This window comes from Podarcis tiliguerta (assembly GCF_965153285.1).
Source record: "Podarcis tiliguerta genome assembly, chromosome: 8".
NCBI classification, from domain to species: Eukaryota; Metazoa; Chordata; class Lepidosauria; order Squamata; family Lacertidae; genus Podarcis; species Podarcis tiliguerta.
This window is the reverse complement of record NC_139541.1, coordinates 13,982,159-14,003,175: the sequence shown is the minus strand read 5'-3', so window position 1 is coordinate 14,003,175 and position 21,017 is coordinate 13,982,159. Positions and strand designations below refer to the sequence as shown.

Sequence of the window (21,017 nt, the reverse complement as noted above, 5' to 3'; positions counted from 1 at the left end):
GCTGGAAACTGCAGGTGGGCAGAGTCCTGTTGTGCTCAGGCCCTGCTTGTGGGCTTCCCAGCATAGGCATCTGGTTGGGCACTGTGAGACCAGGCTAGATGGGCCATTGGCTTGAGCCATCAGATTCATCTTAAATTCGTCTCCATGCCTTTGTCTCCTGGATCAGTGTGTCAACCTACTTTTCTTGGTATAAAGCATTTTCTTGGTATAAAGTATTTCTACCCTTTTGACAAAAAGTGGCTTGCAACTGTTTAAAGCAGGGAACCAGACCACATGTTGTTGGGCTCCCCAACTCTTCCTTTGCAAGCTAGAGTTGAAATCTAACAACATTGGGAGACGGAGCAGAGATTATTCACCTATGGTTTAAAACAATATCTCAAGGAATAACATGTGCCAACTATCTAAACTATCTAAAATCTGCCATGCAGGAGGGAGATGAAATAGTGATAAAACAGGGGAAGAACGTACATTTACAGTGTTCTCGGGCCACAATCAAGGATCTGTTCCAACAGGACATAGAGGACCAAAGTAATTTGTGGAGAATTGTTCACTAATTATTCATTGTTCTGTTACTTCGACAGGCATCCCTCCAACCTTATGCTCGACAGGCTGAGTGGCAAGATTTTGCACATTGACTTTGGAGACTGTTTTGAGGTAACACGATTCCGTTTTCAGAAAGCAGGGTGGAAGTTGGAAGTGGGAAGGCACAGTGGGTGGGAAGGAAGGAAGCTGAGAAATGTACATCCCTCCAGATGCTGCTGGACTACAGCTCCCATCATCCCTGTACACCAGCCATGCTGGCTGTTTGGGCTGCTGGAAGTTGGAGTCTAACAACCTCTGTGTTCCCAGTTCCTGAAGAAAGCCTTCCATAATGCACTGGGAGCCAAAACTGAAACAATATGAGTGTTTTAATTTGCACATGAAAGCAGAGATCTGTGTGTGTTTTGCGGCGGGGCTAATAGCAGCTGCTGCAGGAACGTCATAAAGATCTATGAAATGGCATGAGGAAAAGGATTGGACTTCTCTCTCCCACCCTCCTCTTTTCCCAGCATTGCTGCCCCGATCCTACTCAGGTGGGATGGAGGAGGCCCAATTAATTTAAGTTAAAATTAAATTGTCAGGGAATTCATTTGCTGCTGCCCCCTGCACTAATTTCTTTTGGCCTTAAGAATCCTGCCCCATCAGTGTAATAATAATAATAATTTTATTATTTATACCCCACCCATCTGGCTGTGTTTCCCCAGCCACTCTGGGCGGCTTACAACATATGTCTTAATTTAATTGCCTTTCTTCCATCCTGGTTCTAGGTGGCGATGACCAGGGAAAAGTTCCCTGAGAAGATTCCTTTCAGGCTGACAAGGATGCTGACAAACGCCATGGAGGTAAGCAGGAGGAGAAATGCCTCTTAACTGTGGAGCCATAATATGGGAAACATAAGGATGCCATCAAAAGGCGATGGACATTTCCCCCTTCTTCTTCAACAGACAATTAGTTCAGTCGTTTGCTTTCATTTGGAGCCGGGATGGGGAACCTGTGACCCTCCATATGATGCTGGACTACAATTCCCATCATCCCTGACCACTAGCCATGCTGACTGAGGCTGATGGGAGTTCAGGGGTTCTAACATATGGAGAGCCACAGGTTGCCCATCCTTGGTTTAGAGGCTTATCAGGGGCTCTTGAACAAGAAGGGTCAGTCTTCTTGAACAAGAAGGGTAAGTAACTTTCCTGTTACTTACCTGCTATAGATTTTCCCTGTAATGTAAGGCTGCAGCAGAGTGTTGTGTATGTTTTCGGAAGCAAATCATAAATAAATGCTTCCTTTCTTCTCTCTCCCCCTGCAGGTGACTGGCTTAGATGGAAACTACAGAATCACTTGCCACACTGTCATGGAAGTCTTGCGAGAACACAAAGACAGCGTCATGGCTGTGCTGGAAGCCTTTGTCTATGACCCCTTGCTGAACTGGAGGCTGATGGATAGTAAGTTTGCCTGGAGAATAAGAGAGAAGTGAGGCAGAAGAAGACCAGTTTAGGCATCCAGTTGCCCCGGCCAACTTGTCTTCTGAGCAGTGTGGTTTGCTGCTGACTGCCCGTGGTTGTGGAGCTACCGTGGAGGGAGAGTGGTGGCCTTCATGCCCTGGGATAAATAGTGGCAACTGGCTAGCTGCTGTAAGAAGCAGAATGTTGAACTAGACAAACTTACTGGTCTGATCCACCTAGGTTGATCTTATGGAGGAAGTCTGTCCCCAGACTTAGTTGTCTGGAACAGCAGCTGAGCAAATTAAGGCCCATAAGGAAAACCTGCAATGCACTGAACCTTTCTTTTTCTGTCTCTTTTGCAGCAAACACAAAAGGCAACAAGCGATCCCGGACACGGACAGACTCCTACTCTGCTGGCCAGTCAGTAGGTGAGTATTGGCCCAAACAGTGCTTTTTGTTGTTGTCCTTTTGTGCGGGATATCCTTCATTTAGGTAGCGCCAGAAGAGTTTCCCCTTCCCTAATTAGACTGCAACAAGAAGGGAGCTTGGTGGGCCCAGGATTCCATGGCCACAGCCCTTCTGGTTTCTGAAATGGGGCATTGAACAGTTTTCTCTTTCCCCCTTCCTCATGGGAAATATGTTTATACTCAGGCAGAGGTGGGGAGATGAGAGCACCAGGCAGGTGCTAAAACAGAGACTGCTTTGTTGCACGTACGTGTGCTGCAGTGAAACAGCTTTTCAGCTAAGGCTGATGCAATTCCCACAATCCAAACTAGTTAGCCCCTATAAAGCTGCTGTGTGGCAGAGGTGGGGAACCTTTTGTAACCCGAAGGCAGTGTTTCCTTAAGGGAGAAACCTTTCAGTAGCCACTTTTTAGTAGTGGGTGGGGCCAGTGGCGTAGCGTGGGGGGTGCAGGGGGGGCCGGCCACACCGGGCGCAACATCTGGGGGTTAGGGTTAGGGGGCGCAAATCCACAGGTTAGGGGGCGCAAATTACTTGCCTTGCTCCGGGTGCTGACAACCCACGCTATGCCACTGGGTGGGGCAACAGTCAGTGACTCTTAACTTTTGTACCAGCAGGGATAGTGAGGGATGGAGAAGCTTGGGAGGGGCTGCATTTGGCCCCCAGGTCAGAGACTTCCCTGTCTTGCTCTATAGGGACGCAGTGGCCAGTAACCAAAGCCCAGCTCTTAAGCAACATCCAGCATCCTAAAGTGAAGCAGCTCCAAGCAGCAGAGTCATGGAAGGAATTGCATATTTGTCTTTTGGTCTGATCATCCCTCCTTCCTTCCCTCTTAGAAATGCTGGACAGTGTGGAGCTGGGTGAAACAGCCCACAAGAAAGCTGGGACCACGGTGCCTGAATCCATCCATTCCTTCAGTAAGTTTGGACCCCTTGAGGGAGCACTGGGATCTTCTGTTCTGCTCCTGTTGGTGTTAAGAGCCCAAAATGTGAAATCCAAACTGCCTCTGATGGGGTAGAGTCGGCATATAAAGAGCCCTGCTGTGGAGAAGGAAGCTGCTAGACTATGCTGAGTTGGATAAAATGACTGGGAAGATTAGATACTTAAGAGACCAAAAGTTCACAGAAGACTGGGGAAAATTTGTGGAATATCTGGAGAGTATAAGTGATGGTCAAATAGCGCTAGAGGGATTTAAAAATGCACTGTGAAACGTGAGAGGTATTGTTAAAAGGGAATAGAAAAAGAAAGGTTCAAATAATGACAATACAAACCTAAGAAATGCGTAAATTAATAATGACTACGAAAGATTTACGGAAAAGCTGAAGGAAGTCCAGAAAAGAAAGATTTTGTGAAAAATTGGATGTGAAATTATTGTATGATTTGTTTTTGTTGTAAATTAATAAAAATTATTATAAAATAAAAATAAAGAGCCCTGCTGAATCAAGGCCGAAAGGTCCGTCTAGTCCAGCTTCCCATCTCCCAACCAGACGCCTTCCAAGGAGCCTGTAAGCAAGGCATGAAGGCTGCAATTCTCCCCCACTGGATCTTTACAGCACCAAGTTTGTTCAGAGCTACCTTGCCTCTGAAATTTTATTTCCATTTTTTAAAAATTTAAAGCAATGTCTTATCTAATAACGGTTGCATAGGCCTGTCCTCTGAATTTGTCTACACTTCTTTTTTCAGACCCGTCTAAACTAGTGGTCAGCTCAACACCTTGGGGCAGCCAGTTCCTAATTCCGTGTTGTGTGAAAAAGATCCTGTGTCTGCCACTCATTGGTTTTCAATGTGTGACCCAAAGTCCCAGTATCAGGAGAGAGGCCAAATATTCCTGTCACTCATAATACTATAGAGCCCGTCATATTCTCCTTTCAGTCATATTTCCCTCCCCCGTTAAACTGAGAAGCCCCAAGTGCTATAACTTTTTTATTACAGGGCAGGTTCACCAACCTCTGATCACTTTAGTTCTCTGAAGAAGCGAGTGGCCAGAACTGTACAAAAAAATACCTGTAACTCGTTTGATTTCTCCCTTCCAACCTGTGTCAGGGGCCAAGGGTTTTATGCCACCGCTACACATTTATTTTAGGTTCCAGGTCTTAAGGTTACCCTTTCTCTTTTGTCTTTTTGCCTTCTAGTAGGGGATGGTCTTGTGAAACCAGAGGCTCTAAATAAAAAGGCTATACAGATTATCAACAGGGTCCGTGATAAACTCACTGGTAAGTAATGGCATATTCTGCAGAACACAAAAGATGAACATATACACTTATATTATATTTGAATTCAGGTGCTTTGTTGGTGCTTATTACTTACCTATTTATTTAGATAGAATCATAACTGTGTGTGGATGGTGCTGTAGCTTACAGTCTTAAAATTAAGTGCAACTGTGTAGGGAATTGGAGGGAAGTGGGGGGAAGATGCTGAATCATGGGTTGGAGGAGGGCCACTAAACTGAAGCAGAGTCCCTTTCCTCTTGGAAGAAAAAGAAAAGCCACTTCTTGGGAGGAGGAAAAAGTCATAGAGAATCTACTGTAGATGCTTATATACTTTATTTGGGTTGTTGCCAAGGTTAGTCCTACTCAGAGCAGACCCTTGGCACTAATGGATCTAAGTTAGTCATGAGCATTAATTGCTGTGAGGAGGACTTAGTTGGATATGACCCTTTGTCTTTATCGAGTGTGGGGAACCTTTGCCCCTCCTGATTTCCCTGAACTGCAACCCATCGGCCCCAGCAAGCAGGGCCAGGGGTCCTGGGAGTTGTAGTTTAGTGAGATCAGGAGGGCCAAAGGTTTCCCCACACCTGGTCCTAACTACGGTATACACCATTCCACCTGTTTCTTTTGTATTTGGTTTTGTTCCAGAGCAACAGAAATGCGCAGGTGAGCTTGCGGCACTCCTAATTGTTCTCTCTTTCTCTTCCTTGCTGCAAAGGACGGGACTTCTCTCACGACGAAACGCTGGATGTGCCCACACAAGTAGAACTTCTAATTAAGCAGGCTACCTCCCACGAGAACCTTTGCCAGTGCTACATCGGATGGTAAGTTTTGGAACTTCACAAACTTCACTCTTTCCTCATGAGATGCCCTAAGTAGGAAGCAAACAGAATGACTGGTTTTTCACCTTACTAGCCAAGGAGGCTCAAGGAGCAGTGTTGGAAAGGAGAGGCAATTTCCATTCAATAGCAACAGAAGTAATCAGCAAAAGAATAATCCTTTCAAGCCCTTATCTGTTCCATACCTGATATAAACTGAAAAATCCAGGTCCTTGTCCCAATCAGCTTATAGTCCAAAATGCTGGCAGCTGACAAATCATCTATAGGATGGGGTATTAGGTGTGCTGAGGTTCAGATAATAAAATTAATCTGTTCTGGATGTGGACTCTTATGTCTTACTTTTGCACGCTTGTTTCTTCTTTGTAATATGAAACAACTCCAGTGGTGTCGTAGTTGGAGTGTCAGACCAAGGTTCAAATCCCTGCTCAAGTGTGAAACTCACTGAGTGGACTTGGGCCAGTCAGTCTTTCAGCCTAACCTACCTTACAGGGTTGTTGTGAGGATAAAATGGAGAGGAAGAGAGTAGTATATGCCACCTTGAACTCCTTAGAGAAAAGGTGGGATATACAGTGGTATCTCGGGTTAAGTACTTAATTCGTTCCGGAGGTCCGTTCTTAAGCTGAAACTGTTCTTAACCTGAAGCACCACTTTAGCTAATGGGGCCTCCTGCTGCCGCCGGGCCGCCGGAGCACAATTTCTGTTCTCATCCTGAAGCAAAGTTCTTAACCTGAGGCAATATTTCTGGGTTAGCGGAGTTTGTAACGTGAAGCATATGTAACCTGAAGCATATGTAACCCGAGGTACCACTGTAAATGCAACAAGCAGACACACAAACCTGATGTCAGGGGTGGAGTGGGTGGGCATGCCTAGCCCAAAACCTGCGGGCCAAGTTTGGCCCGCAGAGCCAAGGTTCCCCACCCCTGTTGTATGGGACACCCTGGCCAAATCATGAGCCAGTCTATCACATTTGTCCCTTTCTTCCCTTAGGTGCCCTTTTTGGTAACAGAAGACACATGATGGAACATCCTTAGCCTTTCCTTCTCAAGGCTTCTCCGCTCCCAGCATGTTTCTTCTCAGAAGCTGAGAGGGGAACAAGGACTGTGTGGGCAGGGTGAGAATTGCCTTTCATCAAATACTTTGAACTGTAAATGAGAACTGTATATTAAAAGTTTGTTTTGAGCTGATTTGCAACTGCTGATGCGCACTGGGCAGTAATGAAACACGACAGAGTTTCCAGAGTGCTTCAAAAAGGAACTGATACTGACCAGACGTTGACTAATGTGGTCGCTGGGGGATGACTTGGCAAGAAAAAAATTAGGAGCGAGACTGTATTTTCAAGATACAGGAAGTCAGTAACGTGGCCAAGCAGTAGTGAATTCACTTCCATGACCCAAGTGACCTTGATCAGGTTTTGGAAAGGCACAGAGGCCTCTGTGACTGACACTTGTGTTGGAAAACGCAGTTGTAAGCATGTTTCTGGCTAAATGTGCATGGAAGAGCCCAAAGAAACCACGAGAGACTCTGTAAGAGCTGAACATCATAATTGGGTTGGGGATTCCAAGAGACCAGCTTGTGCCTCTGGGAAGTCTTCCATACTCGCACAGAGCAAAGAGAGAAATGGGGGGGGGGGGGAGAGAGCATTAATGTTGAGCATAAAGCCAGTGATGACGGGCCTGGAAGGGTATAAAAATGGGTGCTTGGAAAGCCTGGAGTGAACCCATAATGTCATGACTTCATTAATGAAACAAATATAAAGTAAAATGCACAAAGAAGTGTACTGATATTTAGATGCCATGTTGTAGTTGGATAATTTTTGTGCCAATAAAAAGTACACCAAACTGTGTGAAGCTGGATTCTGAATGTTTTCATCCATGACTGCATGACTCGGGACAGTGGGGAGCAAATGAGCAGGGGAACATTCCTATGCCAGTTCACATGTTGTAATGAAAAGGGACAGTGCAGTCCTTGCAGAGGGGGAATGGATCACCTTGGTTTCACTTTCAGATCCGTCCATTGAAAACACCTGGGCACATTGCCCCCAGTGATGAAACTTACACCACCAGATGGGAAACCTAGATGGTCTCCAAACTTGTCTCCTTCACCTGGGGTGCTCCTTCACCTTGAGAGAGCCAGTGTGGTGTAGTGGTTAAGAGTGGTAGTCTTGTAATCTGGGGAACCGGGTTCACGTCTCAGCTCCTCCACATGCAGCTGCTGGGTGACCTTGGGCCAGTCACGCTTCTCTGAAGTCTCTCAGCCCCACTCACCTCACAGAGTGTTTGTTGTGGGGGAGGAAGGGAAAAGAGAATGTTAGCCGCTTTGAGACTCCTTAAAGAGAGTGAAAGGCGGGATATCAAATCCAAACTCTTCTCTTCTTCTTCTTCTTCTTCTTCTTCTTCAATGTTCACGTAGTTCCCCCACATGCAGAAAGGAAGTGGCATGGTCTTTTCATTTATTTCAGCACTTATATTATGTAAAGCACCCCCAGCAGTTCACACCATCGTAGTCTCTGCACTTAGGACTGTTACCATTTCACGTCACTTTCTGACCCATCTATACAGTTCAGGTAACAAGTTCACACAGGGATAAACCAGATGGGTGATTGCTTCAAGTCTGTTTAGAGCTGTCCCATTTTAATCTTCAATTCCCCCCCCCCCCTGATAATTAATGCCCGTCTGCTATCAACATTCCCAGTAAAGCTTTACATTGAGTTTAACACATTGATACCGCATTTAGTCCATCCACCTAATATTTTCTGTAGAGCAGGGATGAGGGAACCTTTGTCATTCCCTTATAGATCCTTCAAAAAGCCAAGTAGGTAGCCTTGCATGTCTGCTGCAACAACAACAAAATCAAGAGCCTTGTGGTATCTTTAAAGTCTGGATCATTTTTTATGGCAGATGCTTTTGGTGGCTAGAGTTGCCTTCATCAGATGCATAAAGTGCTGTCCTCTGTATAAATACAGGCATATGACAGAGGTATAATGGAGAATGTAAACAGCAGGGTTAAATGGCAATGAAAGTCATTCTGTAACAATTCTACATGGAGCCTGCCAGCAAAAAAGACATGAATTTCAAGTGAGCAAACCTAACCAGCAGTCGGATAGTAACCTTACAGATTAATAGTGTTACTTCTGCAGAAGCTTGCCTGAGGCATAGGCCACACACAAGTCACAGGAATGGCATGGTCACCTAAGTAGTTAGATAGAAAAACACACCGAGTCCACAGAGAATTACAGGGCTATTCTTCCCCCCCCCAAAAAAAGTATAGCCACAAACAATTGGCAATAGCCGATGCCCTTTTAACTAGGCAGAGCACGGACAGATTATTTTATCCACTCAATGGGTCAATTCCCTGTTCCATGTCCCTGCACCTTGTGCTGTGAAAACGGAAGACCCTCTGCTGCCTGAAAACCATCTCAGTTTCAGAGCTAGCTTCCATCCTCCTCCTGCATAGCCCACTGAGAAACAGCCTGCGTTCTTTAATTCCAGAAATGCCCATTATAGAGAGACTGAGCAGGTGCAGGCATACAACGTGACAGAAGCTCAGAACATCTGAAATCTGCAACGAGACCGGTGCAAATTTTAGAGGAGGACGAGGGGAAGGACTCCACGCAGGACTCGCGGGAGAAAACAAAAGTACTTGTTACCAGTGGAGATAGTTGCCGCGGCAGGGACACTGGATGCCTCGGTAATAAATAAAGCTACATCTGCTCAACTCTCTGCCGTCCTTATAGTACATGGTTTTGTCCAAGGAAAACGGGCCAATGGTGACGCTGCTTTTGGTGATCCTCATCCTTCGGTCTGTTTTCATGCATCTGGCTATTCTGAAGAGCTTGGCTATTCTCATCAAAAGGCCGGATTCCTGCCAGTTCAGATTTTGGCTTTGGTGTTGGAAGAAGATGTGGCGGACTCCGGGAGGGAAGTTGTGAAATGTGTGCGAAACCTGAACGTGACGAGCAGTTGGGGGGAGAGAGGGGGGTGATGGCAGAGTTCATCATCATAGAATCATAGAACTGTAGAGTTGGAAGGGACCCTGAGGATCATCTAGTCCAACTCCCTGCAATGCAGGAATATGCAGCTGGTCCATACAGGGATCGAACCTGCAACCTTGGTGTTATCAGCACCATGGTCTAACCAACTGAGCTATCCAGGCTCATCACTGTTGCTTGGGTTTAGGAGAGATTAGCCACTTGGGCAGGGGAAGAAGGCACTTACCCCACCTCCCAATACATAAGGAACCATTTACCACTGGATGCACCCATGGGCCACAGCCAACCCCACTCTTCGAACCGAGCTGACTTTACCTCGCGCCATTCCTCATCTTCTGAATGGCACGTGTACCGGCCTTTGGAACAATATTCTCTGATCACAGTGAAGTCTGCAGACAAGAGCTTTACAGAGAGCTGGTAGCGGCGGCCGAGAACACCATAGAACCTATTTATTTTAGGGGCAGAGCGGACCAAGGAAAAAGAACACCAAGAGTTAGATTCACTGCACCCCCGTGCTGGGACATCTACTTCACATGCAGAAGGTCCCAGGTTCATCTCCAGGCATGTCCCCTGTCTGAAACCCCGGAGTGCTGCTGCCAGTCAGTGTAGCTCATGCTGAGCTAGATGAGCAGTGTCCTGACTCAGTATAAGCTTCCTATGTAAGCATCTCCCTGGCCCCGGGATGGCGAGAGGAAGAGCAAAGACATTGCTGAGCTTGTTCCTACAGAAGCCTTCTGGTAGAGAACTGGCTCACGAGGTATTAAAAATGAAGAAATTAATGAAGCTCCAATCAGCACTTCTGCTATCAAATTTGAACTGGGTACCACTCGAAATTGCCAAGGTGTGTTACGTTCCACAGAGAGCCAGGGATACAGCAACGTCCCCTTCTCCTTCATGAAGGCACAATGGTGGCCTTCATGCATATCACTACACAGCAGAGAAGTGGTGGGTTTGTGTGACCTAATAACCACTACTGAAGTTCACTAGCACAAATATGTCATTTTGGCTGCCCCCAGGCCCTTCCTTTCCCTTATCAGTTGACACATTTGGATGTTCATGGGTATACCATATTTTTAGCTCTATAAGACTCACTTTTTCCCTTCTAAAAAGTAAGGGGAAATGTGTGTGCGTCTTATGGAGCGAATGCAGGCTGCGCAGCTATCCCAGAAGCCAGAACAGCAAGAGGGATCGCTGCTTTCACTGCGCAGTGATCCCTCTTGCTGTTCTGGCTTCTGAGATTAAGAATTTTTTTTTCTTGTTTTCCTCCTCCAAAAACTAGGTGCGTCTTGTGGTCTGGTGCGTCTTATAGAGCGAAAAATACGGTAATCAACGTGTGCATCTTTTTATGAATGGCTTACTTGGACATCTCCTTTAGCAGGGAATCTGTGGCCCTCCAAGTGTTGCTAGATGCCAACTCCCATTGCTCCTTGCAGTTGGCCGTGATGGGAGCTGGGAGTTCAACAACACTTTGCCTTACAAAGGGGCCCGGGAACGAGCCTTTGCTCCTTCAGATATGCACAGAATACAGCTTCCGATAACTCAGGCTGCTTCCTTGTAAAGTCAGCACACCCAAACATTCCCAGCCGTAGTGTTTCATTTCATTTCTGCTAGCTCGGAGAAGTGAGAGAAAACGACATATCCCGTCTTGTGAAAAACTCAACTGAATCCCCATGCCTTGCTGAGTGAGAGAAGACAGCATGTCCCCACCCACCCGTGGCTGGGATGCCTTGGCATAAAACCACAGAATTGTAGAGTTGGAAGGGACCATGAGGGGCACTGTGAGCCGGTGTGGTGTAGTGGTTCAGAGCGGTGGACTCGTAATCTGGTGAACTGGGTTCGATTCCCCGCTCCTCCACATGCAGCTGCTGGGTGAGCTTGGGCTAGTCACACTTCTCTGAAGTCTCTCAGCCTCACTCACCTCACAGAGTGTTTGTTGTGGGGGAGGAAGGGAAAGGAGATTGTGAGCCCCTTTGAAACTCCTTAGGGTAGTGATAAAGCGGGATATCAAATCTAAACTCCTCCTCCTCATGTAGTGTATGTAGGAATCCTTTTGCCCAGCGTAGTGCATGACCTTGAGATTATGAGTCTCATGGTCTACCAACCTCTAGCCAGACTCACTGTTCTGTGTCCAAACCCCAGGCCTCTTCTGGATTTGTCCATGGTGCACCAAAACCTGTTCCTCTGTCTGCAACCCACTGGCCCCTCCTGTTGTGTGAAACTCATAGATACCTTAGAACTTTGTCTCACTGTGTACCTCCTGGTCTGATCCCACCCCCAGCCAGGACAGGTTGCTCAGTCACTCACCAATCCTTCACCACAATCGTGGGCCTGCCCTCATCCATCAGCTCATCCCAGTAGCCTTCATCCTTTAAAGTGATGAGCTGAGACTTGACGCAGAGCCTGAGGCACAAAATGGGAAAGCCATCAAAAGAGAGTTTGGACAACGCTGCTTTCAATACATGCTTCGCACACCTATTGGGTTGGCTGTTGCAGGAAGCAGAATGTCAGATGATAGCCGCATTCACACCATTTAAAAACACTCTGATGCCACTTTAGCCAGTCATGGCTTCTTTCCCCAAAGAATTCTGGGAGATGTAGTTTGTTAAAGGTGCTGAGAGTTGTTACCAGACCCCTGTTCCCCTCACAGAACTACCATGCCCAGAGCTCCCTGGGGAAAGAGAAGTTGACTGTTAAGCCACTCTGGGAATTGTAGCTCTGTTTGGGGAATAGGGGTCTCCTCACAACTCTCAGCTCTCTTAAACTACAGCTCCCAGAATGCTTTGGGGGAAGCCATGACTTACTAAAGTGACATCAGAGTGTAATGTGTGAATGAGGCTTATATGGGGCTTTACCCTGATCCTGCAAGGTTCCTACAGTTGTAAGCTTTAAAGAGGGGATGGACAACTTTTGGCCTTTCAGTTATTGCTTGACACACACACACACCCAACTCCAGTCATTCCTGACCACTGGGCATGCTGGCTGGGGCAGAGGGGAAATAGAGGAGAACCCTGGTGTAGAGTTAACCCCTTCCTGTTATTACAGTGGTACCTTGTTTCCCAAACATAATCCGTTCCGGAAGTCTGTTCCAAAACCAAAGCGTTCTAAAACCAAGGCATGCTTCCCCATAGAAAGTAATGCAAAATGGATTAATCTGTTCCAAACTTTTAAAAACAACCCCTAAAACAGCAATTTAACATGAAGTTTACTATCTAACAAGACCACTGATCCATAAAATGAAAGTATCAATCAATGTACTGTACTATAAAATAAATAAGACAGTATTGTAGATGATTAAAAAAATATGTAAAAAATTCTTATGTGCACTGATGATAGTCATTGTTTGGATGGGGGGCTTTTATCCATTTCTGCAGTCACACAATCAGTCAGTAGCTGATCTGGGTTCCACACAATCACAAAAATGAAGTCACAAGCCACAGCCACAACTCAGTCCCATAAAACGAAGAACAAGTCGCAGTCAAAAAACCAAAAAAGCCACACAAACAAAAGCACAAAAAATAGCACAAAAAAGAGCTCCGAATATCACCTCTGTGTTGCGTGGGTGCTCGGGACTCAACAGGAAGCCTCTGATTAGCAGAGGGGGACTCAATTTACAAACGGAACACACTCAACAGGAAGCGGAACATGTTCCGCTTCCAAGGCAACGTTCACAAACCGGAACACCTACTTCCAGGTTTGCAGCGTTCTATTTCCAAGTTGTTCATAAACTAAGCTGTTCTAAAACCAAGGTACCACTGTATTGCATTTGAAGTGGAGGTACTATCTCCTGGATAGCCCAGTTGGTTAGAGTGTGGTAACACGAAGGTTGAAGCTAATCTAAGTTAGCAATGAGCATTCATTTCAGTGGGTCAGCTGCATAATCCTGCATTGCAAGGGACTAGATGATCCTCAGGGTGTCTTCCAGCTCTTATGCTTCTATGATCTACTGTATTTTTTGCTCTATAAGACTCACTTTTTCCCTCCTAAAAAGTAAGGGGAAATGTGTATGCGTTTTATGGAGTGGATGCAGGCTGCGCAGCTATCCCAGAAGCCAGAACAGCAAGAGGGATTGCTGCTTTCACTGCGCAGCGATCCCTCTTGCTGTTCTGGCTTCTGAGATTCAGAATTTTTTTTTTCTTGTTTTCCTGCTCCAAAAACTAGGTGCGTCTTGTGGTCTGGTGCGTCTTATAGAGCGAAAAATAGGTACATGCAGACCACAAGGAACCCTTTCCCCATCGCCTAATGAATTATGGCTCAGCCACCGCTGTGATCCTCACCGACCGTAGGCAGCGAAGCATTTGTTAACCTCTTGATAAGGGATGGCGTCATCTTTCACATAGAAATGCCTCTGAAGGAAATCCCACTTCTGGAGTTTTGAGGAATCCGCTTCCGACATTTCTTTAATTTTCCACTGGCCCCTTGGAGATGTTTGGGTATCCCAGAAGTCCAAGCCCTCTGGGAGAAAAAAAATGAGAACGTAAGAGCAATAAAGCGGGCCAATGGCCCATCTAGTCCAATATCCTGTTCTCGCCGCAACCCCATAGTCTCCTTTGACTGGACTTAACCGTCCAGGGGTCCTTTACCTTTTAGAGAGATGCGGAGCTCTACAGTTGCCCCAGGCCTGAGGTTTCTGACCACTGCTATGTATCTTTGCTAACTTTGTCTCCCTTTAAATTGCCCTTTTTCCGTCTCCATTCAAATCCACTCAAATGTGTCCGTATCTGAATATTTGGGGGAAAATGGGAACTTATAGCTGCATTCTCTCTATTGCCTGTTCATAAGATCTTACTTATCTCCAATCTTGCTACTAGCCTAAACTTTCCCCCCGTAGCCATATCTAGAAACCCCAAAATTTCTCATTCAGAAATATAATGCGGTCCAGCTAACCTTTTTTTTTTGAACACAGACATTTCAATATTCCACTATGTAAAAATAACAACTGTGGACATAGAAGACTATTGTGCAGAAGAAACAAGTTATCTTAGACAAGTTATCTTGTCTAAAGGTAAAAGGTAAAGGACCCCTGGACGGTTAAGTCCAGTCAAAGGCAACTATAGGGTGTGGTGCTCATCTCGCTTTAGGCCAAGGGAGCTGGCGTTTGTACACAAGCAGCTTTCTGGGTCTTGGGGCCAGCCTGACTAAACTGCTTCTGGTGCAATGGGACACTGTAACAGAAACCAGAGCGCAGTAAGTGTTTACCTTCCCACAGTTGTACTGCCTGTACAACTATAAAAGAAAATGTGATGAAAATGATGTATCGATGGTACTTAACACCAGTGAAATTAGCTAAGATGTATAAGGGATGCAACAAATGTTGGAAATGTAAAGATAAAGAAGGTACATTTTATCATATGTGGTGGGAATGTAAGAAAATTAAAAATTATTGGGAAATGATATATAATGAATTGAAGAAAATGTTTAAATATACATTTGTTAAGAAGCCAGAAGCATTCCTGCTAGGTATTGTGAGAAATGAGATAAACAAGAAAGATAGGAAATAATTTTTGTACGCAGTAACAGCAGCGAGAATATTGTTAGCCCAGAAATAGAAACAAGAAGAACTACCAACACTGGAAGAATGGAGAATGAAAATGATGGACTTTGCAGAACTGGATAGAATGACAGGAAGAATTAGGAATCGACGAGATCAGAGATTTATTGAAGAATGGGAAAAATTTTCAGAATATATGCATAATTTAAGTGAAAAACAAATAACGCTTGTAACGTTCAGAGAAGCTTTGTAAAAATGAAAGTTAAAATTATGGATTGAAAGCAGATTTAATTTAAGAAGTAGATATGAACCAAGAAATGTGTGGAAAATTGAGAAGGGAAGGAGTACCAGCCAAGTTGAGGGAAGTCAAAATGAGAGAATGGTTTTATAAATTGTTTGAATTGTATTAATTTGTCTTATTTGTAAACTGAATAAAAATTATATTAAAAAAAAAAAGCAGTATCAGTTTATCTACTTGCACTGGCATGCTTTCAAACTGCTAGGTTGGCAGGAGCTGGGACAGAGCAATGGGAGCTCACCCCATCGCGGGGATTCAAACCACTGACCTCCTGATCAGCAAGCCCAAGAGGCTCAGTGGTTTAGACCACAGCGCCACCTGCATACTAGTCCACTGCTGACTGGTGCCCACTGGGACTGATAGGGTGGAAGGCAGGGAGCCCAACAGTAGGTGGTGCTAGACCCAATGGCAGGCAGAGCCAAGTGATTCCAGCTTTGTCCCCAAATGGAGGCAGTGAGAGATTTTACTTTCTTGGGCTCCATGATCACTGCAGATGGTGACAGCAGCCACGAAATTAAGAGACGCCTGCTTCTTGGGAGGAAAGCAATGACAAACCTAGACAGCATTTTAAAAAGTAGAGACATCACCTTTCCAACAAAGGTCCGTATAGTAAAAGCTATGGTTTCCCCAGTAGTGATGTATGGAAGTGAGAGCTGGACCATAAAGAAGGCTGATCGCCGAAGAATTGACGCTTTTGAATTATGGTGCTGGAGGAAACTCTTGAGAGTCCCATGGACTGCAAGAAGATCAAATGCATCCATTCTTAAGGAAATCAGCCCTGAGTGCTCACTGGAAGGACAGATCATGAAGCTGAGGCTCCAATACTTTGGCCACCTCATGAGAAGAGAAGACTCACTGGAAAAGACCCTGATGTTGGGAAAGATGGAGGGCACAAGGAGAAGGGGACGACAGAGGACGAGATGGTTAGACAGTGTTCTCGAAGCTACAAACATGAATCTGACCAAACTGCGGGTGGCAGTGGAAGACAGGAGTGCCTGGCGTGCTCTGGTCCATGGGGTCACGAAGAGTCGGACACGACTGAACGACTAAACAACAACAACAAATCACCTTGCTGAATTCTACAGGGATTAAGGTGGAGGAAACTAACAGGCAGTGCTACCCCATGGACGTGGGTAAGAGTGAGAAGGCAGGACAAGCGAGGGCTACCTGAGGGCAGACTGAGACTGGGGGTCCACCCTAATGGACCAGACTCCAGTGGTCTTAGATGCCTCCTTTCCACAGACAAGGAGGTTATCAGATGGAGGGGAGAATCCAAACATGTGGTCTCCCACCAACCAGCAGGCCAGGTTTAGGCAAGCTTTGGCATTCCAGACATTGCAGAACCACTGGCCTTGCTTGTTGGGGCTGGTGGGAGTTGTAGGTCCGCAACATCTACAGGGTCAAAGCTTTCCCAATACCAGATTCTTTGAGTATGACATTTGTCCTTCAGAAAAAAGAAAGAAAAGGCCAAAAGGGACACACCTTCTCCACAAGGATTCTTGATCAAGTTCCTCTCCAGGTGAGAAAAAACATAGAACTCTTTGGTCTTCTTCAAGTTCTCATTTTTATAGCGGTATTTGCTCTTCCAGAGGATGGGCAAGTCCACCAGGTCTCTCCACCGGGAGCAGACCAGCCGGCAGCTGAGAATCAGCTCGTTCATAGGAATCAGCGACAAGATGTCCAGCATGACGTGGTCTGGCAAGTTGCCAATGTTCGTCATCTCCCTTCAAGGGCCTGCGAAGAAGGAAAACAAAACAGAACCGTAAAAGGGAAGAGGATCACATGAAGTCCATTTGCAGGAAGCAGATGCCGATCTCATGAGCATCCTTGACGTGGAAGCTGTCTCAAAGCGTCAGAGGCCTTCAGAAGCAAAAGGAGAGGTGCAGGTGCAGGTGTAGGAGGTCCCCGGTTCAGACTTTTTTGCCTCTTCTGCACAGGTGGGCCATAGATCTGTGTGGTGAGTCTTCTGCAGCATGAGGGCCACATTCCTTTCTAGGGAGTCTCCCGAGGGCCAATGGTGGGTGGGGCCAGAAGCAAAATAGGGCAGAGCAGCAAATATTAATTTGGAACTTTTTGTACAGCAGAGGAGCTCACACACTTCTTTGTCCTCCATCCAGGCAAGCCAAGATGCAGGATCTGAGTTCAAGGACACATTCAGGCCAGGCAAAAACTCTTAAGGAAGGTATGAAACAAGGCTGGTGATGGGCAAAGCCTGGGGAGTGAGGATTTGCCTGCGGGTTCCCCATCCCTATCCCTCTCTGCTTCTTATAGGAGCACAGGAAACTGCCTTATACAGAGTCAGGCCAGCTGGTCCATCTGGCTCAGTGTTGTCTACACTGACCGGCAGCGGCTCTCCAGTGCTTCAGGCAGGGGACAGTCCCAACCCAACCTGGAGATGCTGGGAACTGAGCCTACCACTTTCTGTATGCTCTACTACTGTGGTCTTTCCCCTAAAAACAAAGTAAGATTCTAGTCCTCATGGTTCCAAATTACGGCTACATTAAATAGGAACTTTATTATACTGAGTCAGAACAGCGGCCCACCTGGCTTAGTATTGTCTACACTGACTGGCAAGATTTCGGGCAGAAGTCTCCCAATTGTAACTGGAGATGCTGGGGACTTCCAGGCAGGTCTCTGGGCCCTTTGCGATGGGGAGGTTTAAGGGGAAACAAGAAGGGCCTTTCTGGATCAGACCACAAAGGGCCATCTTATGCAGCATCCTGTGACCCTTTTGGGAGGGGGGGAGCCAAACCAGATCCCTCTAGGAAGTCCACAACAGGGCATGATGCCAGCAGCCCCCACTCCACTCCCTGAGTAGTATTCTCAGATTCTGAAATCCAGAGGTTGGATATAGGAACTGGGCTGCCTCGCAGGGTTGTCGCCGGGGGCATAAAAGAAAATTCCGTGCAAATCCTAATAAGCATGATACATTACTGGGTAGCTCAGTTGGTTAGAAGTGTGGCACTGATAACGCCAAGGTCGCAGGTTTGATCCCCATGTGGGACAGCTTTATTCCTGCATTACAGGGGTTGGACTAGGGAGGTTCCTCAAGGTCCCTTCCAACCCTAAGATTCTATGAGCAAAACGATTCTCCAGTTTCAGTTCCTCCTCTCTCGCATTGACCTGAGCCCATGAGCCTTCTCGGGACCACTGCCCAACTAACTCCCTTTTTGCTGATCCTACCCAAGACTTTGGTGGGATGCGGGTGGTGCTGTGGGTTAAACCACAGAGCCTAGGACTTGCCGATCAGAAGGTCGGCGGTTCGAATCCCCACAACAGAGTGAGCTCCCGTTTCTCGGTTCCTGCTCCTGCCAACCTAGCAGTTCGAAAGCACGTCAAAACGCAAGTAGATAAATAGGTACCGCTCTGGCGGGAAGGTAAACGGCATTTCCGTGCTCTGCTCTGGTTCGCCAAAAGCGGCTTAGTCATGCTGGCCACATGACCCGGAAGCTGTACGCCGGCTCCCTTGGCCAATAGGGCGAGATGAGCGCCGCAACCCCAGAGTCGGCCACGACTGGACCTAGTGGTCAGGGGTCCCTTTACCTTTTACCTTTACGCAAGACTTAAGACGTTCCCCCATCTCAGCCAGGCGCGCCTTACCCTCAAAGGACCGCCTTTTGGGGCGTTTACCTGGGCTAGGAAGCCAGCAGGATCCAGCTGGGAAAGATGAGCAGTCTCTGCCCCGCTCGGCTTCCGAAGGCAGGCAGGCAGGACAAGTGGGAAGAAGCTGAGAACCAGGAACCGTTCCCCCTTCACCCCGCTGCTGCTTTGCCTCCTCCGGGGAGGGGCGGGGCGGACTACGCAGGCGGCGCCTCCCCCTCCGTGGGCGGTCCGGAGATGGGAATCCCGGGCAAGGCGATGACGCGCGTCTGCTGTCCTCACGCAGCTCCTTGCAGATACGGTCCTCCTGCAGTCCAACGCGCGAGGTGCGACGTTAACTAGGAAGTTAAATCCCACGACGGACTTCGGGTCTTAGCCTCGTGTCAGAAGAGCGCAGCTTCTTGATCTTCTTGCTCTTTTGTTTAATGTATTTTTATTACAGATTTTCTTGGTTTATAAAAGTACTGTATGTGCAATCTCTCTCTCTCTCTCTCTCTCTCTCTCTCTCTCTCTTCTCCCCCCCCCCCCCAGTAACATTTTAAACAGATCAGTTTTGTTTGTTGAGACATTAGAAAGAAAAGGGGGAGAGAGGTGGACATCTTCTTGCTTTTATGTTTTAAATTACGAAAGGGGGGGGGGGTTCATAGGTTCTCAAGGAATACCGGCAGAATCCAAGACCAGGGAGAAGAGTCAGTGGAAGAAGATTGGAAGAAATTTAAAGACTACTTACAGAAGTATTGCAAAATTAATGAATGTTAGAATGATGCTGGATTGAAGTTAAATGGGATTTGTTAGCAACAATGTTAAGGAATATGTAAGAATTGGATTGTTAACGGTGATAACTTAAAGCTATAATATATTAAGATAAAAGATTAAGATAAAATTAAAGAGGGAAAGGATTTGCTGAATTAACCAATTGAATTGGAATGCAAGAAGGGGAGGTGTGGGGAGGTCGGGGAAACAAGCAAATGGAAAATATGAAATGGAAAGACTGATTTGTTTTTAAAGGTTTTTATTTTGTATTTTTTCTTCTTTTTATTACTCTTTTTATTTTTATTTTTCTTCTCTAATTTTTGTAATATATTGAAAACTTTAATAAACATCTCATAGGTTCTCAAGGAAGGTGGCGTGGAGAGGAGGATGGCAAGTGGGGGGGGGGAGATCCAAGGACAAATCAAAGAAACATTTGGACATTTCTGCCAACCCAGTGCCGGATTTACGTATAAGCTAAACAAGCTATACCTTAGGGCCCCACTCTCTTGGGGGCCCCACAGAAATTAAAGGGGGGGACTGGATGTACATTTCCAAAATATAAGATAAAAAATGGCTTTAGATACCTATTAGGTCCATAAATTACCATATAGCATGTATTCAACACAAAAACCAGCGACCATTTGTTGTTGACAAAGGACAGCTGGACATATAAAGGGGCCCATTACCTTCAGTAGCTTAGGGCCTCATCAAGTGCGGAAGAATGGCGTTGGTTCAGAAAGCAGAAAAAAGAAACAGCCATGGTGCATCTGCAGCAGCACAACCAGGTGCCGACCTTTAAAGCCCTAAACAGCCTTGGCCCAGTATACCTGAAGGAGCGTCTCCACCCCCATCGTTCAGCCCTGACACTGAGGTCCAGCGCCGAGGGCCTTCTGGCGGTTCCCTCACTGCGAGATGTGAGGTTACAGGGAACCAGGCAGAGGGCCTTCTCGGTGGTGGTGCCCGCCCTGTGGAACGCCCTCCCTTCAGATGTCAAGGAAATAAACAACTATCTGACTTTTAGAAGACATCTGAAGGCAGTCCTGTTTAGGGAAGTTTTTAATGTTTGATGTTTTATTCTGTTTAATATTCTGTTGGGAGCCACCCAGAGTGGCTGGGGAAACCCAGCCAGATGGGCGGGGTATGTATGTATTATTATTATTATTATTATTTTATTATTAATAAATTTTTATAATTTATTTTATTTTATTTTATTTATTTATTTATTTATTTATTTATTATTATTCTTATTATTATTATTCCTTCACCTGCCCTCATTTGGCATTGGTCTCTGCAGCCACAGCAGACGCTGCGACCTCCCAACAGTTTGACTTCTCTCCCAAAGGCACATTCCACCATTGTTTCCGAGGCAGATGGATGCCAACAACATTCTCCTGTTGCCTTCC

At 46.2% G+C, this 21,017-nt stretch overlaps 2 protein-coding genes across 5 annotated transcripts in view; one reads left to right on the top strand and one right to left on the bottom strand.

The window, feature by feature from the left end:
• Nucleotides 1-7,334, top strand: part of MTOR (mechanistic target of rapamycin kinase) — a 106,689-nt gene extending 99,355 nt beyond the window's left edge. For all 4 annotated transcript variants that reach the window (XM_083453558.1, XM_083453556.1, XM_083453557.1 and 1 more), the window contains 8 exons: nt 582-654; nt 1,308-1,382; nt 1,844-1,979; nt 2,342-2,407; nt 3,278-3,358; nt 4,574-4,654; nt 5,367-5,472; nt 6,475-7,334. In XM_083453558.1, coding sequence (XP_083309684.1) covers nt 582-654; nt 1,308-1,382; nt 1,844-1,979; nt 2,342-2,407; nt 3,278-3,358; nt 4,574-4,654; nt 5,367-5,472; nt 6,475-6,490 — 634 coding nt within the window. In that variant the 3' untranslated portion in view covers nt 6,491-7,334. The remainder of the gene's footprint in view (nt 1-581; nt 655-1,307; nt 1,383-1,843; nt 1,980-2,341; nt 2,408-3,277; nt 3,359-4,573; nt 4,655-5,366; nt 5,473-6,474) is intronic.
• A 597-nt stretch (nt 7,335-7,931) lies between these two features.
• LOC310683833 (F-box only protein 44-like) lies at nt 7,932-19,063 on the bottom strand. The gene is made up of 6 exons (XM_083454258.1): nt 18,892-19,063; nt 16,744-16,995; nt 13,750-13,927; nt 11,780-11,875; nt 9,791-9,920; nt 7,932-9,429 (listed from the first exon to the last, which is right to left on the bottom strand). The coding sequence occupies exons 2-6, from the start codon at nt 16,979-16,981 to the stop codon at nt 9,130-9,132; spliced, it is 942 nt and encodes a 313-aa protein (XP_083310384.1). The 5' UTR covers nt 16,982-16,995; nt 18,892-19,063; the 3' UTR covers nt 7,932-9,129.
• Nucleotides 19,064-21,017: the final 1,954 nt, after the last annotated feature.

Excerpts from the sequence above, each read along its gene's own strand:
- LOC310683833 (XM_083454258.1), bottom strand. The coding sequence starts at position 16,981 with ATGACGAACATTGGCAACTTGCCAGACCACGTCATGCTGGACATCTTG. Across the intron at positions 13,928-16,743 it reads CAAGAATCCTTGTGGAGAAG|AGGGCTTGGACTTCTGGGAT; the intron begins GTGTGTCCCTTT and ends TTTTTCTCCCAG. Across the intron at positions 9,430-9,790 it reads AAGATGAGGAATGGCGCGAG|GTTTCGCACACATTTCACAA; the intron begins GTAAAGTCAGCT and ends CGTCACGTTCAG.